This window comes from Hyaena hyaena, unplaced genomic scaffold (assembly GCF_003009895.1).
Source record: "Hyaena hyaena isolate Hyena2069 unplaced genomic scaffold, ASM300989v1 scaffold_744, whole genome shotgun sequence".
Classification (NCBI taxonomy): domain Eukaryota; kingdom Metazoa; phylum Chordata; class Mammalia; order Carnivora; family Hyaenidae; genus Hyaena; species Hyaena hyaena.
Window position 1 is genome coordinate 71,841 of NW_024081366.1, and position 14,127 is coordinate 85,967.

Genomic DNA, 14,127 nt, shown 5'->3' on the forward strand with positions numbered 1-14,127 from the left:
GTGGATTGGAAATGAAACAGGCTTACTATTGAACATTTTATTATCAGAAGCACAATTCTTCCCTTTATAACTGAGAAGAGTTTACTAATTTGCTTGCACACATAAGGAAGAGACCCTTTCTATGGAAGCTAAAAAAAATTCTTCTACAGTCACTTATTTTTCAAGGATGGAAATGTCCACGAGAATGTGTGAAGCTGGTCTGCACTATGTTAGAATACTCTCATTACCAGATACTAAAAAGAAAGTTTGCTTAGTGAAGCATATCCCTTCATCAGAGGCCGCTAGGAAACAGCTTAGCAAGGGCTATAACCTTGCCATGCACACATCATTTGGTGTGCTTGAACAGGCTCCCCCTAAAGCCTCTCTAAGCATGCTTTCCCTGCACTCTTATTACAGGAAATCAGTCTTGATTCTTCAGGCAAAAAGTGCATGGTATTTTTTGTAAACAACATAATCTTATCAGAAACTAAAGTCCAAAGAAGTTAGGTCATCAGTGGGAGAGTTTCAACATGTGTTTGACCTTGTATATATGGATGGCAAGGCAACTGAAGAGCTGGGAAGTCCTCAGGAATTGCAGGGGAAATCTCTAGGGAAAGTCAAAGTCAGCTACACTCTTCCCCTCTCCTTGGAGTTTGTGAAATTCCTTTTCACTCAATCCTCATGTCATGCTGAGTCATAAAAAGAAATGTTCTTCCTACACCACATCTCTGGAGGCCCTTTAGCCAGCCTCTGTTAGTCATTACTATACTCATCGGCTCAGGGCCAGCACCATTCACACTTTCCCCCTGTTCTGTGGCAGATGGACTGTGTTCCTCTATTCCCTGCGTTCTTTCTCTCCCATCTCTCTAAAATCCTTCTCTGAGGGAGGAATAGCTTATAGCTCTGGGGATAATATAGCTTTAAGGAAACTTTTGGCAGATGCAGATATCCTAACATCTGGGCAGTGTTAACAGAATCCCGGAGGCCTGGACAGACCAAGAGTCACTCGTTCTAGGAATGTTAAAATAGAAGTTTTTCTGACTGATGAGAGGAGCAGAGAGGAAGGAGAAAGAGAAGAAGAAAGCAGAAAAAATTTATAAAATAGGTAAGTAAGATCTGCTGCTTAACCCCTCCACATTATACTACCTCATTTCACAACCATGGTGGGTAATGAGACCCAGGACATGGACAACATGGCTGTTGGCGGCGGGTCGGGGGGTGTCTTTTATGAAACTGGATTATATGCTACTTGCCATTTCAACCATGACCCGGCTGCAGATACAGGTTCCCACTACCTTCCTGGCCCACAGCGGAGGGTGGCTGACTCCCGGTAAGTCAGTTTTTCAGTCTCCAATCTGGGAGGAGATGGGCAGGGAGCAGTCACAGATGCAGAAAAGTGGGTTGAAAAGGAAACCCTGTGCTCCAGGACCATGGAACTGGATTGAGACAGCATATGTGAGGGGTTGGTGATTAGTTTATCTAGCCGTTCATTTTCCTAGATCTCTCTTGAATCTTCCCTTCCTTGTCCTTTTGTTCCCTCTTTCTGCTTTTATCTCTTTCTTTCAGCCCTAACAGATTTTCTTTTTCTAGCTTCCTTCCCTCATCTTTCCACTTTCCTTGCCTCCCTCGCTTGTTCTCAATTTTTTTTCTATTCTGCTTCCTTGCCAGTGTCTAGACAAAATCTGAAGCCAAGTAGCAATGAATTGGAAAATGAATTTTTGCTATTCTTGGACTTTTCACGTTCCTTAGGGACTCTGGCCAGAATCTGCCATCTTTTTGTTTCTCCATTTCTGGAACTGACTCCTCCCCTGAGCATAGCATTTCATTGAGAACATGTGGGTGAATGGGTGCCTGCTGAAAAGTTCAGTGACCAGTTTATACCAATAGGCAACAAGTTTTAATACTGTTTTGGATGAAATTTTTGCCAACTGGGAACCCCAATACTCTCATCCCACTAATGTGAGGGCAGGACAGGAAGTGAGAGGGCAATTGAAGCTTGCTCACCCTCTCCTCATGTACCTCAATAGGTTCTTCCCAACCTCACAGACTTCCTGCTGGCTCAGCAGAATAAAACTAGAAGGTTAGGCTGGACTTAAAAGCCAAAAGCCATTACCAAACCACTAAGTCTCAAAACTCAAAACTAAGAAAAGAGCCAGGCCATAGGTAACATATGAGAGACTGGAGAAAGGAAACATCTAGTCCTGTCTAATACAAAGTGGGGAATAATAATATCTAATATATATTGATTGCTTCCCTATGTGCTAGGCAATAATCTATTCTATAATGTAGATACTATTATTATTACTACCATTTTATAGATGAGGAAACTGAGTCTCAGGGAAGTTAAGGAAGTTGTCCAAGACCATATAGCTAATATGGACAGAATTGGATACACATACAGATCTGTGTAACTCCAGAATTCAAGCTCTTAGTCTAATGCTAATGCTTTCCCAGATTAGTGGTTAGGAAATACTAGTTAAATGGATGAAACCATCAACTGGCAGCTTTTAGATCGTAGGATTCCCTCTTGGTTCCATATGACTTTATGTTGCCCCTTCCTGATCTTGGTTCCTCAGTGTCCCTCTCTATAACTTGGACAATGAAACACTTGTATCTGATCTCACCACAGTTAATTGAGAATTGATTCTTTTATACCATCCTCCTCCTGGGAGGAAAAGAGATCAGAAATAACAAATAGAGTCTTGCTATTCTATAAAATGGAAGGTCCTTACAAGGGGGACAATATAACAGGCATTCAATAATCTAAAAATTTCTCTTCTTCCTCACAGATCCTGCATTTCTGCTTCTTCTCACTTTGGGAAGTTCACTGATGGCTGATTTCTGAAAGATATTTTTCTTTTCCCTGGTACTTCTGGTTGCATATCTCTATTCTTGTCTCCCTAACCTCCCCTCAGCCCGACTCCTTTTAAGGATGGCTGGTCAACTAACCCAAAGAGGAGCTCTATCTCTCCTGCTCTTCTTCACTTCAGCAGTGACACCAACATGGTATGCAGGTAAGTTTTAGGATCTGTTGCCCATTATTTCCATGGAAGGCAGGACCTAGGCTAAATCTTGGAGAAGAGAAAGTTAGACTGCAATAAGAGATACTTAAATAAAGAAAAACTGGGGCTCCTGAGTGGCTCAGTTGGTGGAGCATCTGACTTTGGCTCGGGTCATGATCTCGCAGTCTGTGGGTTCAAGCCCTGCTCAGAGACTGGAGCCTGCTTCAAATTTTGTGTCACCCTCTCAGCCCCTTCTCCACTTATGTGCTCTCTGTCTCAAAAATGAATAAATGTTAAAAAAAATTAAAAAATAAAGAAAAACAAATAAACATTCCAAAAGCTACCAAGGGAGGCTTTTGAGGCAAACTAACAAGGGATATTTGAAAACAGGCTGCATCAGCATAAAAATGTGAGGATTGGACAACATGGCTTTTGAGGCCATTGTTTCACCTGCTTCAGTAGTCAGTTTCCTCTCTCTTTCCCTCCCTTTCTCTCTCTCTCTCTTTCTCTCTCCATTTCTGTCTATATCTCTCTCTCCTTGTGTGTGTGTGTGTGCGTGTGTGTGTGTATTTGTGTGTGTGTCAGTCTCTCCCTCCCTCTCTCTCCCCTAGATCTTATATGATCAGATTTTTATAGCCCCCTTCTGCCAAAAATGTTAATAACAATATAGATCACATTCTCTTAAACAGAGATTCCCCAGTCTCTTCTGGCTTGTTCCTTACTTCAGAAAGGATGGAGATTTCTGGATTCCTAAATGTTTCATCCTTTGCCTCTGGAGACATAGAGAGCTGAAAAGAACAGACTCAGTGAGGAGAAGTAAAGAGGAAGAGAGAGAAATGAAGGAAGGATAATGAGGTGGCAGACAGAGGTTTTTGATGGGGGCCAACTGGCATTCCAAGTGCTAAGAATATTCTGTGGCCTGCAATGTCTGCCTTCATAGGCACTGGGGGATGTGGGGGAAGAAGTCAGACCAAACCAATAAAGTTAGGAAAATATCCAGAGATGAGTAAATAACAAACTGCTTCCACCACAGCCACACTCATTGCAGCTAAAATTTTCCACATGCCCTTAGCTCCTGGTGGAGTTTGGCAGTAGCACTGTTTGTCTGGAACAGCTGCATCAAGCTTTCAAACAAATATGCAAACTTCTTCCCCTCTTTGGCTTAACCTGGCTTTGTAGGGGGTGAGGTACAAGGGCTGACTTTGAGAAGAAGAAATTCAAGTCAAGTCCTTGGCAGAGTACACACTCTTTGGGGTTAAAGAAGCCCTAAGTCTCCAGGAGATAATATGTTTAGCCATCCTCCCCAACCTCCCCCTAGCCAGCTCAAGTATATAAGACCAAAATCCAGACAAAGACCAGAGGACTAAGGAATGGAGACTAGATGGCTCAAAGCCCAGTTTTGAACACCTGTAAGAAACCTCACGGAGGGGGTGGCTCAGTGGCTCAGTTGGTTAAGCATCCAACTTCAGCTGAGGTCAGGATCTCATGGTTTGTGGGTTCAAGCCCCACATCGGCCTCTGCATTGTTGGTGCAGAGCCTGCTTTAGATTCTCTCTCCCTGTCTCTCTGCCCCTTGCACTCTTGCACTCTCTCTCAAAAATAAATAAACTTAAAAAAAAAAAGAAATCTCATGGAGTGCAAGGGACTTTACCTTTTCTAGAGTGGAAGTCCAAGCTATTGGAGTCTTGAGGGCAGAGCGGTTTATTTTTTTTTCCCCATGGTCTCTTTCTTTTTGTTTTGTTTTAATATAATTTATTGTCAAATTGGTTTCCATACAACACCCAGTGTTCATCCCAACATGTGCCCTCCTCAATGCCCATCACCCGCTTTCCCCTCTTCCCCACCACCCATCAACCCTCAGTTTGTTCTCATTATTTGAGAGTCTTTTATGGTTTGTCTCCCTCCATCTAGACAGAGCAGTTTAAAAAAAACTTAGACTCATTTAACCTTTCAAAAGGCCATTTGCAAAGGTGGCACTCTCTACTTCCATAAGAATCACCAGGCTCCTTCTTGGAAGCCCAGGTTGGTGAGGTCTCTAACAACCCTCATTCTGCCCTCTTCTGTTCTTGGGAGGCTACATGGTGAGAGAAATTCAGAAATTTTTAAATAATCCTCCCCTATATCACTAGCTCAGCTGTCTGAGCTTGCTCTACTCATTCATTCATTCAACAGATATTTATTGACCATTCCTTGTGCATCCATCATTGTTTATTCATGGCTATAGCTTTGTTCTCAAATGGGAATAGCACAAGGAAAGCAACCAAGTGTGGATTAAGGGCTGATCAGAACAAGGATACAGGAATAATCAGCAGGTGTTAGGAAGGGCTGAGAATATTAATAAAGTGAACAGTGGATTAAAAGTATGGATTGGCATATCTGTGCAGTTCAGGAAGTCAGACTATACCTGTTACTATAAGCCAAGTGTTAGTGTGGATCTTAAAATAGTTCTCAACTATCAGTTACATCTTCAACCATACCTTTGTGAAGGGCAGTGCTTGGAAGGTCTGACTGTACTATGGAATTTGGAGGGACCCTAGTAATCAGGTAACCTCTGATTGATGTAAAAGAACTGAGGCAGGCTGTGCAAACCTCTCTTCCTCAGTGCTGAGAAGAGGCAAGCAGATAGAACAATGTGGGGAGGAAGTCCCTCTATTTTCTTATATCTCATCTCAGTATCATAATATTTGCAAAATAAAATACCCGACGACAGGCAAAGAGACGGACATGGAAAGGCTTAAAGTGCTAAGGTGGGCTAAGCCCATTCCCATTGCAGTGCAAACTTGGCACTGGTCCAGCTACCTCTGCACCCTGCTGGAAACTGTAATTATCTGACTGTGTCTTCCCCTCATCTTTCCCACATCCCCTGTAATTCTGGAATGATAGAAATTGCATTGTGGCCTTTGATCGCACACCCAGAGTTAAAAAGCTGGATGGCAAGAGACATTTTGGGTTTTTCTCTCTGCTGGATATCATCCAAAGCTTTCTCCTACTGCCATCTTTAGTGGTATATCTGAGTTTGGTATCATGGGGTCAAAGCATCCTTGGCTGGAATGCCCATTCTGCTCCTTCTGAGGTAGGAGAAATTGGGCTACTCTCTTAACTCCTCTGAGTCTGTTTCTTCATCTGTATATCGGCAAACAATAAGAGTGTCTATGTCACGAGATGTTAGGGTGACATAATAAGATAACATATGTAATGGGCTGAACAGAGGACTAGTACATGCTGAGTGATGTTAGTCATGCTACTGCTGCTACCACCACTGTTGTCATTATTGCTCTCCAGCCATAGGCTTCTAACACTCCGGTTTGCTCTTCTGGTAAACAGGGGCTTTCTCCCTTCTGGGCATTTCTTCACAAGTAAGCTCTGGAACAAGAGTGCTGGGACTAATCCTTTAGGGGATCACAAACATCTGGCCTCCTGTTTACAGAAGTTGTAAGGCTCTGAGGCTAATACTAAACTGAAACAGCTGACAAGAATTCTGTGCCCCACAAAGAACCCTCCCATGTAGAAAGGGAGACAGCAGGGAGAGGAGGCCTAAAGAGAACTAAAGGAAAGCCAAGAAAAGAATGGAACTGGGAAAACAGAAAAAAAATAAATGGCAAGAAAAAAATAAACTCTTTCCTTTGGAATGAGGGCAAACCAATGAAGACATGATTTCAGAAAGCAAACTTTCAGTTTGAGTCATTTCCTTGTTCATTAAGATGGAATGGTTTCCCAATACCCCCAACCCCAGTGTGAGGTTGTAGGGAATGGAGGAGCTCCATAATCTAGCCCTTTGCTCCACCCTTTAGTGCAGGGGGCCCTGTGCTTCTTCCCAGAGAGGAGGCAGACAAGCTTGTGGTCTGAATGTTGACACAGGCCAAAGGCCTCCAGCACTAAAACTCAGCCCTGTCCTGAAAGCACATCCTCTCCTGGAAATGAGGAATTGTTTTCTGACTCCAGCATGACTGGCTGTTTTATTCCTGTGCGTACATTAGGGCTCAGAGAGGCTGGAAAGAGAGCCTCCAGAAACTTCACTCCGGAAAGGACTAAGTTGTATTCCAATTAGTTTGTATTCAAGACTGATTTCCTGCTGTCTGGTGAAACACACTGTTTAGTCTCCCAGACAGCCACAGACTTGCCTCCACCAGTGACTGGGCCACTTAACAGAATGGGGGTGGATTTGGAATGTTCTCCTGGCTCAGCAGCTCCCTGCTAAAGCTTCTGATGATTAGAGGAACAGGAAATTTCTCCAAAGGACTCTGCCTTCCTTTTCCTGCAAACCAGGACAAACGGCTCAGGACATGAAACCATGCTCATTTCTTCTTGCCTTTTGTTGTTGTTGTTTAATTTTTTTTTTATTTATTTCTGAGAGAGAGAGAGCATGAGCAGGGGAGGGTCAGAGAGAGAGGGAGACACAGAATCTGAAACAGGCTCCAGGCTCTGAGCTGGCTGTCAGCACAGAGCCCGACACGGGGCTCGAACCCACGAACCGTGAGATCATGACCTGAGCTGAAGCCGGACGCTCAACCGACTGAGCCACCCAGGTGGCCCTCTTCTTGCCTTTTGAACTCTCCCTCTCTGCCTTGGCATGCCACCCCTAGCAATGGCAACCAAGTGGCAAAAGGGTGGTGCCCTGTGGGCTAGTGAGGGCTCAAGGAACTGTTTCTCTTTGAGGACCATGAGCAGGTCTGTCACTAGTGGCAAGGCAATTACTCAGACTCTATTTTTTAACTCCTACCTAAGACAACAGTCCATCCTCATAATTTGGTCATTATCCATATCTCACCAAGACCTTGTGTGTTGCATCAAAGAAATGGGTCAGTTATAGTCCAGATTGGCGGGATTGATGGATAGTCAAGAAGTTCAAATTTGTTTCTTTTGAATGGAAGTTTCTTATGCTACCAGTAAGTCCCCTCACCCCCCACCATGATCATGAGCTCACTTTCTATGCACCTGAGATGTTGAGATTTATTTACAATAGTTCTACTGCTTTACAAGGCAGAACTTTCCACACGAAATATCTACTTGGCTCCCTACCCAAGGAGTGTCATCTCCTCAAGAAGGGACCAGGTTGGATACGGAAAAAAGTTGAGAAGACTTAAGTAAGAAATTAATATGTCATCTTGGTATTATCTTCTTCATTGCAGGTTCGGGCTACTACCCAGATGAAAGCTACAATGAAGTATATGCTAAAGAGGTTCCAAAAGCCCCTGCCCTAGACTACCGAGGTAAACCTCACTGCTTCTCAGGCTCGGGGAGGGTCTTTTCTGGAGTAAGGCCTAGATCTTCCCTGAAGCATCCTCTTCTAGCTTGGCTCATATGTGCCAAAACTGCAGCTCAGGGAATCGGGGGCTGTGATTTCCAATCATGAACTTGGTCACTAACTTGCTCTATGACATCCCCTCTCTAGTACTAAGGTTATCCATCTATTATTAATCATTAAGTATTGACTGAATACCTGCTGTACACCTAATCCCATGCAGGGTAGGCCTGTGGATGATACAAAATCTGACATAGGGTCTTGTCCCCCTCAAGGAGCTCACATTCTTCTGGGGGCAGGGATGGGTGAGAGGGCAATAAAATTAACAAATGTAGAGAAAGTTAGTATGAATCTATGTGGTAGCAGTAAATGCAATAGGACTTAAAGAAAACGAAGTCAGGGCAAGGATCATGAAAGATAACATATGTCAGGCCTTGAGTGATAGGTGGATTTTGAGAACTGGAGAAGGGAGAGGAGGGTATTCAGCAAAGCATTTGGCCATAGATATAGAGGTAAGAACAAAGCTGTTAGAGGAAGGATCTAAGGAGAAACCAGACTGACTAGAGGAGATGGGATGTGGAGGGAGTAGGAGAAAAATAAAGTTGAGGGGCACCTGGGTGGCTCAGTCGGTTGGGCGGCCGACTTCGGCTCCGGTCATGATCTCACAGTTCGTGGGTTCCGGCCCCGCATCGGGCTCTGTGCTGACAGCTCAGAGCCTGCAGCCTGTTTCGGGTTCTGTGTCTCCCTCTCTCTCTGACCCTCTCCTGCTCACACTCTGTGTGTGTCTCTCTCAAAACTAAATAAACATTAAAAAATAAAAAGAAAAAGTTGAATATAAAGAGTAAGACAAAATTAGGAAAGGCTCTGTAATCTAGGGACTCTTCTTAGGCAATGCAGGAGGATTATCTGTGAAGAATGCTGAATAGGGACTCCTGCATTAGAAAGAAATTTAGAAGGGTACCTGAGTGGCTCAGTCATTTAGGCATTGACTTTGGCTCAGGTCGTGATCTCACATTTCATGAGTTCAAGCGCTGTGTTGAGCTCTGTGCTGACAGCTCAGAGCCTGGTGCCTGCTGTGGATACTGTGTCCCCATCTCTCTCTGCCCCTCCCCCGCTCGTGCGCACACTCTCTAAAAAATAAATAAACGTTAAAAAAAAAAAAAGAGGGGCGTCTGGATGGCTCAGTTGGTTAAGCGTCCGACTTTGGCTCAGGTCATGATCTCACGGTTTGTGGATTCAAGCCCCGCGTCGGGCTCTGTGCTAACAGCTCAGAGCCTGGAGCCTGTTTCAGATTCTGTGTCTCCCTCTCTCTCTGACCTTCCCCTGTTCATGCTGTCTTTCTCTCTCAGAAATAAATAAAAAGCATTTAAAAAAAAGAAAAAAGAAAGGAAGACCAGGCACTATCTAGTATCTCTTCCATTTCTAAGAGTCTTGTTTCTATGCTGTACAAGCCATGCAGAGGAGTTTAGCTGTTGTGCTAGAAGTTATAAGAAGCCATCATATGTCTTCGCACAGGGGGTGGCATGGTTAGATAATTTCACCATATCAGCCTTGTTTTTGTGTTCAGAAGTAGGGGGTCAGGAAGGGTAGAGCCTGGGTCAGGGAGACTCTCCACGAATTAGCGACAGTAATGTTGGTTAGAGATGATTGAGAGTATGGCAAAGAAATAGAGAGTAAGGATGAATCCCGTGGGGCACCTAGGTGGCTCAGTCAGTTAAGTGTCCAACTTCGGCTCAGGTCATGATACCATGATCTGTGAGTTCAAGCCCTGCGTTGGGCTCTGTGCTGACAGCTCAGAGCCTGGAGCCTGCTTCAGATTCTGTGTCTCCTATTCTCTCTGCTCCTTCCCCACTCGCACTCTGTCTCTCTCTGTCTTTCTCAAAAATAAATAAACGTTAAAAATTAAAAAAAAAAAAGATGAATCCCAGAGACGTTTCAAAGAAAGAGGTCACAGGATTTGGTCCACATGTGATATACCAAGAGGCTAAGAAACAGATACCTGAAAGCAGTTTGTCTGAAAAACTGGAAGGACTGTGAGACACCTCTCAGAAAAAGTTAGAAAAGAAAATTGGTATGGGGAAGGTGCCCTACGGGCAGTGGGAAGTAAGAAGATGCAGCTTAGCTGAATGGGCTGTCTGAAAGACCAGAGGGCCAAAGTCAGAGCTTTAGAAAATATATACAGGGGTGCCTGGGTGGCCCAGTCAGTTAAGTGTCTGACTTCAACCCAGGTCATGATCTCACGATTTGTGAGTTCTAGCCCTGCATCGGACTCTGTGCTGACAGCTCAGATTTGGCGCCTGCTTCGGTTTCTGTGTCTTCTTCTCTCTCTACCCCTCTCCTGCTCATGCGCTGACTCTCTGTCTCTCAAAAATAAAAATAAATGTTAAAAAATTAATAAAAAAAGAAAACATATACAGATATGAATATGAGAAGAGAAGCCAACAAGGGAAAAAGAGATAGAAGTCAGCCATGTAGAAGGAGATCAGGGTACTATCATATCACAGAAGCCACGTGAGAAGAGAGTTTTGGAAAGGGGAAAGAATGAGAAATCTACTGTGTCAAATATTGCAGAGAAAAGTTGAGGTTTTTGCGAACAGTATATTTGGCAAGAAGAAGGTAAATAGTGACTTTTGAGAGAAGAGTTTCAATCGAGAAATGATCAGAGCTTTGTGTTTCTCTATGCTTCTTTCTAGCTGCCTTCTACCTATTTTCTTGCTGCCAAAGAGTCCACACCCACTGGCTCTCTGCCTAAGCACCAACTAACTCCTAAACTCCCTACAGTCTGTTTCTTATTCACCCACAAATCTCCATGTCGAAACAACATTTTTTGAAGATCACAATTCTCTCCCAGTGCCTCAATCATATGGCCCTTCCTTGAACTTCAATCTCTCTAGTCTCTCAGCAGCAATGAGCAAGCCTCTCTCTTCTTACCACCACTTGGGCTCCATGGCATTTCACTATTCTGGTCATAGCTCAAGCCAAGAAATGAGATTGGCTCTCTAGTGGTGACAAGAGAGAATGAAGCATGGATCTGAACTTTAGGCAACCCTGACAAGTCTCCTGAGCTCCCAAATAAGATGTCCAACAGCCGCTGAACATTTCCATTTGGAGGTATATAAAACTAAGTTCTTTCATCCTCCCCAAGAAAGGCTCTACCAGCTGACCTTCCTCCTTTTGATAATTGTGCCATTATTCTCCTTAAAATATGCCTTAGTGCAAAATATGCCTTAGTGGCATTTTTGTTTGTTTCAAGTTTTTATCTAAATTCCAATTAGTTAACATATAGTGTAATATTAGTTCCAGTTGTAGAATTCAGTGGTTCATCACTTACAACACCCAGTGCTCATCACAAGTGGCCTCCTTAATGGCCATCACCCATCTAGCCCATCCCTCCCACCACCACCCCTTGAGCAACCCTCAGTTTGTTCTCTGTCTTTAAGAGTCTGTTTCTTGGTTTGCTTCTCCCCCCCCCCCATTATCATTTGTCTTGTTTCTTAAATTCTACATATGAATGAAATTATATGGTATTTGTCTTTCTCTGACTGATTTATCTCACTTAGCATAGTACACTCTAGCTCCATCCATGTCATTCCAAATGGCAAGAGTTCATTCTTTTTTATGGCTAATATTCAATTACATACACACACACACACACACACACACACACATCTTTATCCATTTATCAATTGATGGACATTTGGGCTCTTTCCATAATTTGGCTATTGTTGATAATGCTGCTATAAACATCAGGGTGCATGTGTCCCTTCAAATCAGTATTTTTGTATCCTTTTGGGTAAATACTTAGTAGTGTGATTGCTGGATCACAGGGTAGTTCTATTTTGAACTTTTGAGGAACCTACATACTGTTTTCCAGAGTGGCTGCACCAATTTGCACTTCCACCGACAATGCAAGATGGCTCCTCTTTCTCCATCAGTGGCATTTTTAATAGCCTCTTTTCCTCATCACCTCTCACCGGTCATTCATCAAGAACTGTCATTTCTTTATTACTCCTTGGGATCAAAACTTTTATCACCTCACACATGGATAATGACAGTTGCCCTCTAATTGGATTCTCGGAATCATGTTTCTCCTTTCCCCAAACCTAATGGCCCAATGTGACCATTTCTAACAGAATTTGGCCTCAGTTCAGCTGCCCAAGCTAACAACTCATTACCCCTTCTCCCCACATCAAATCTTTGCTTCAGACAGATTAGTAGAATTCTACTCTGTTCCCTCACTGGTTTAGCGCACACTGAGTTTTTCCTCATTCATTCCCTCATTCCCTTCCACTTGTTTATTTAATAAATATTTATTGAGTATCTACTATGGACCACTTCTGAAATAAATATTTATTATCTGGGTCACTCATTTGGCATTCATTATGTACTACCCCTTTGGTTTACTTTTTATTGTCCTCAACAAAATACTTAACCTGTTTAACAGAAGGAGCCATTTGTGATATCTCCGCCGAGCTACGTAAAAAGTAATGCTCAAGAAACGTTTACTAGGTTGTTTTGCATCCTGGGAGCAGAATCCAGATTGTAGAAAACTGTAAATAGGATAAGTGGATAGGAAAAAGTAACAGATGCAGAAAGATAGTTTCAGGGGAGTCCAGCAGCCCAATGATTAATATTAGCCTGCCTCATTGGTTATTTTTTTTGTTATAATATGCTGTTTATTTTTAATGGAACACTAAAACTTGATTCTTGTTTAAATTTTAAGAAAGATTTTTGTCTTCAAACTCAAATGCCAAATTGCCATACTGAAAATAGCATAAATAAGGAATTAAAAAAAAAAAACCTTTTTGTGTTTTTTTTTTTTTACAAATAGTTTATTGTCAAATTAGTTTCTACATAACACTCAGTGCTCATCCCCAAAGTGCCCTCCTCCATGCCCATCCCCCCTCCCCCCCACATCCATCAGTCCTCAGTTTTTGTCAGCATTCAAGAATCTCTCATGGTTTGCCTCTCTCCCTTTCCCCCACCATTTCCCCCCTTCTTCTCCCCCTTGTTCCTCCGTCAAGTTCCTCCTAATCCTCCTATACGTGCAAACATATGATATTTGTCATTGGTTATTTTTAAATGTCATAAAGCTCCTTAGAAAAGTGTAAGCCACATGGTGGCCTTTGGCCTTGGAGTCAAAGAGTCTCATGGCTCTGTTTTGGAACTTGGTCTCCAGACACAAAACTAATTGAGTGAAGTTGTCAGTGTGAAGTGGAGAGGAGGTGGCTGGGAAAGTACAACTTGAGATCCGAGACTCCTCTGTAAGGTCTCTGTGTTTTCACAATAGCTCTGCAATTGTAGTGCCTGAGACTTTCTGTAATTTGGGGATGATGTCTCCAAATGGCAGCAGCATGTTGTTGCTTGATGCCAAATGAGCTGTGGCTCAAACCCAGACATTGATTTAGGGAATATCATTCCCAGGGCTAGATATATTTTACACATGCAATTTCATATGATTCTCAGACCAGCCTTATGAAACTAGTTTATTATCCCCATTTTACAGATCAGGAAACGTGGCTCAGAGAAGAAATTTAGAGTTGCAGAGCTCAGAGGTGGCATAGCAGGAATTTACACCCAGGTCCCTCTGTCTGACTCCAAAGCCATGCTCATTCCATCTCTTCATCAAAAACGTAACCTGTCATGGGGTGCCTGGGTGGCTCAGTCGGTTGAGCCTCCAGCTTCGGCTCAGGTCATGATCTCACGGTTTGTCAGTTAGAGCCCCATTTGGTGCTCTCAGGCTCTCTGCTGTCAGCATAGAGCCCACTTTGGATCCTCTGTCCTCCTCTCTCTCTGCCTCTCCACTGCTCATGCTCTCTCTCTCCCTCTCTCAAAAATAAACATCAAAAATTTTTGAGAAATGTAACCTGTTACTAAAAGTAAAAAAAAAGATTAAAAAAAGAAA

At 43.1% G+C, this 14,127-nt stretch overlaps 1 protein-coding gene across 3 annotated transcripts in view; it reads left to right on the plus strand.

The window, feature by feature from the left end:
• The first annotated feature begins 761 nt into the window (after positions 1-761).
• Positions 762-14,127, plus strand: part of SRPX2 (sushi repeat containing protein X-linked 2) — a 28,711-nt gene continuing 15,345 nt past the window's right edge. The window contains exons 1-3 of one of the 3 annotated variants that reach the window (XM_039218073.1): positions 762-1,084; positions 2,895-2,993; positions 8,110-8,190. In XM_039218073.1, the coding sequence (XP_039074004.1) occupies positions 1,024-1,084; positions 2,895-2,993; positions 8,110-8,190 (241 nt within the window). In that variant the 5' untranslated portion in view covers positions 762-1,023. Of the gene's footprint in view, positions 1,085-2,768; positions 2,994-8,109; positions 8,191-14,127 lie in introns of all 3 variants that reach the window. The other 2 variants (XM_039218074.1, XM_039218076.1) reach the window with 2 other exon arrangements.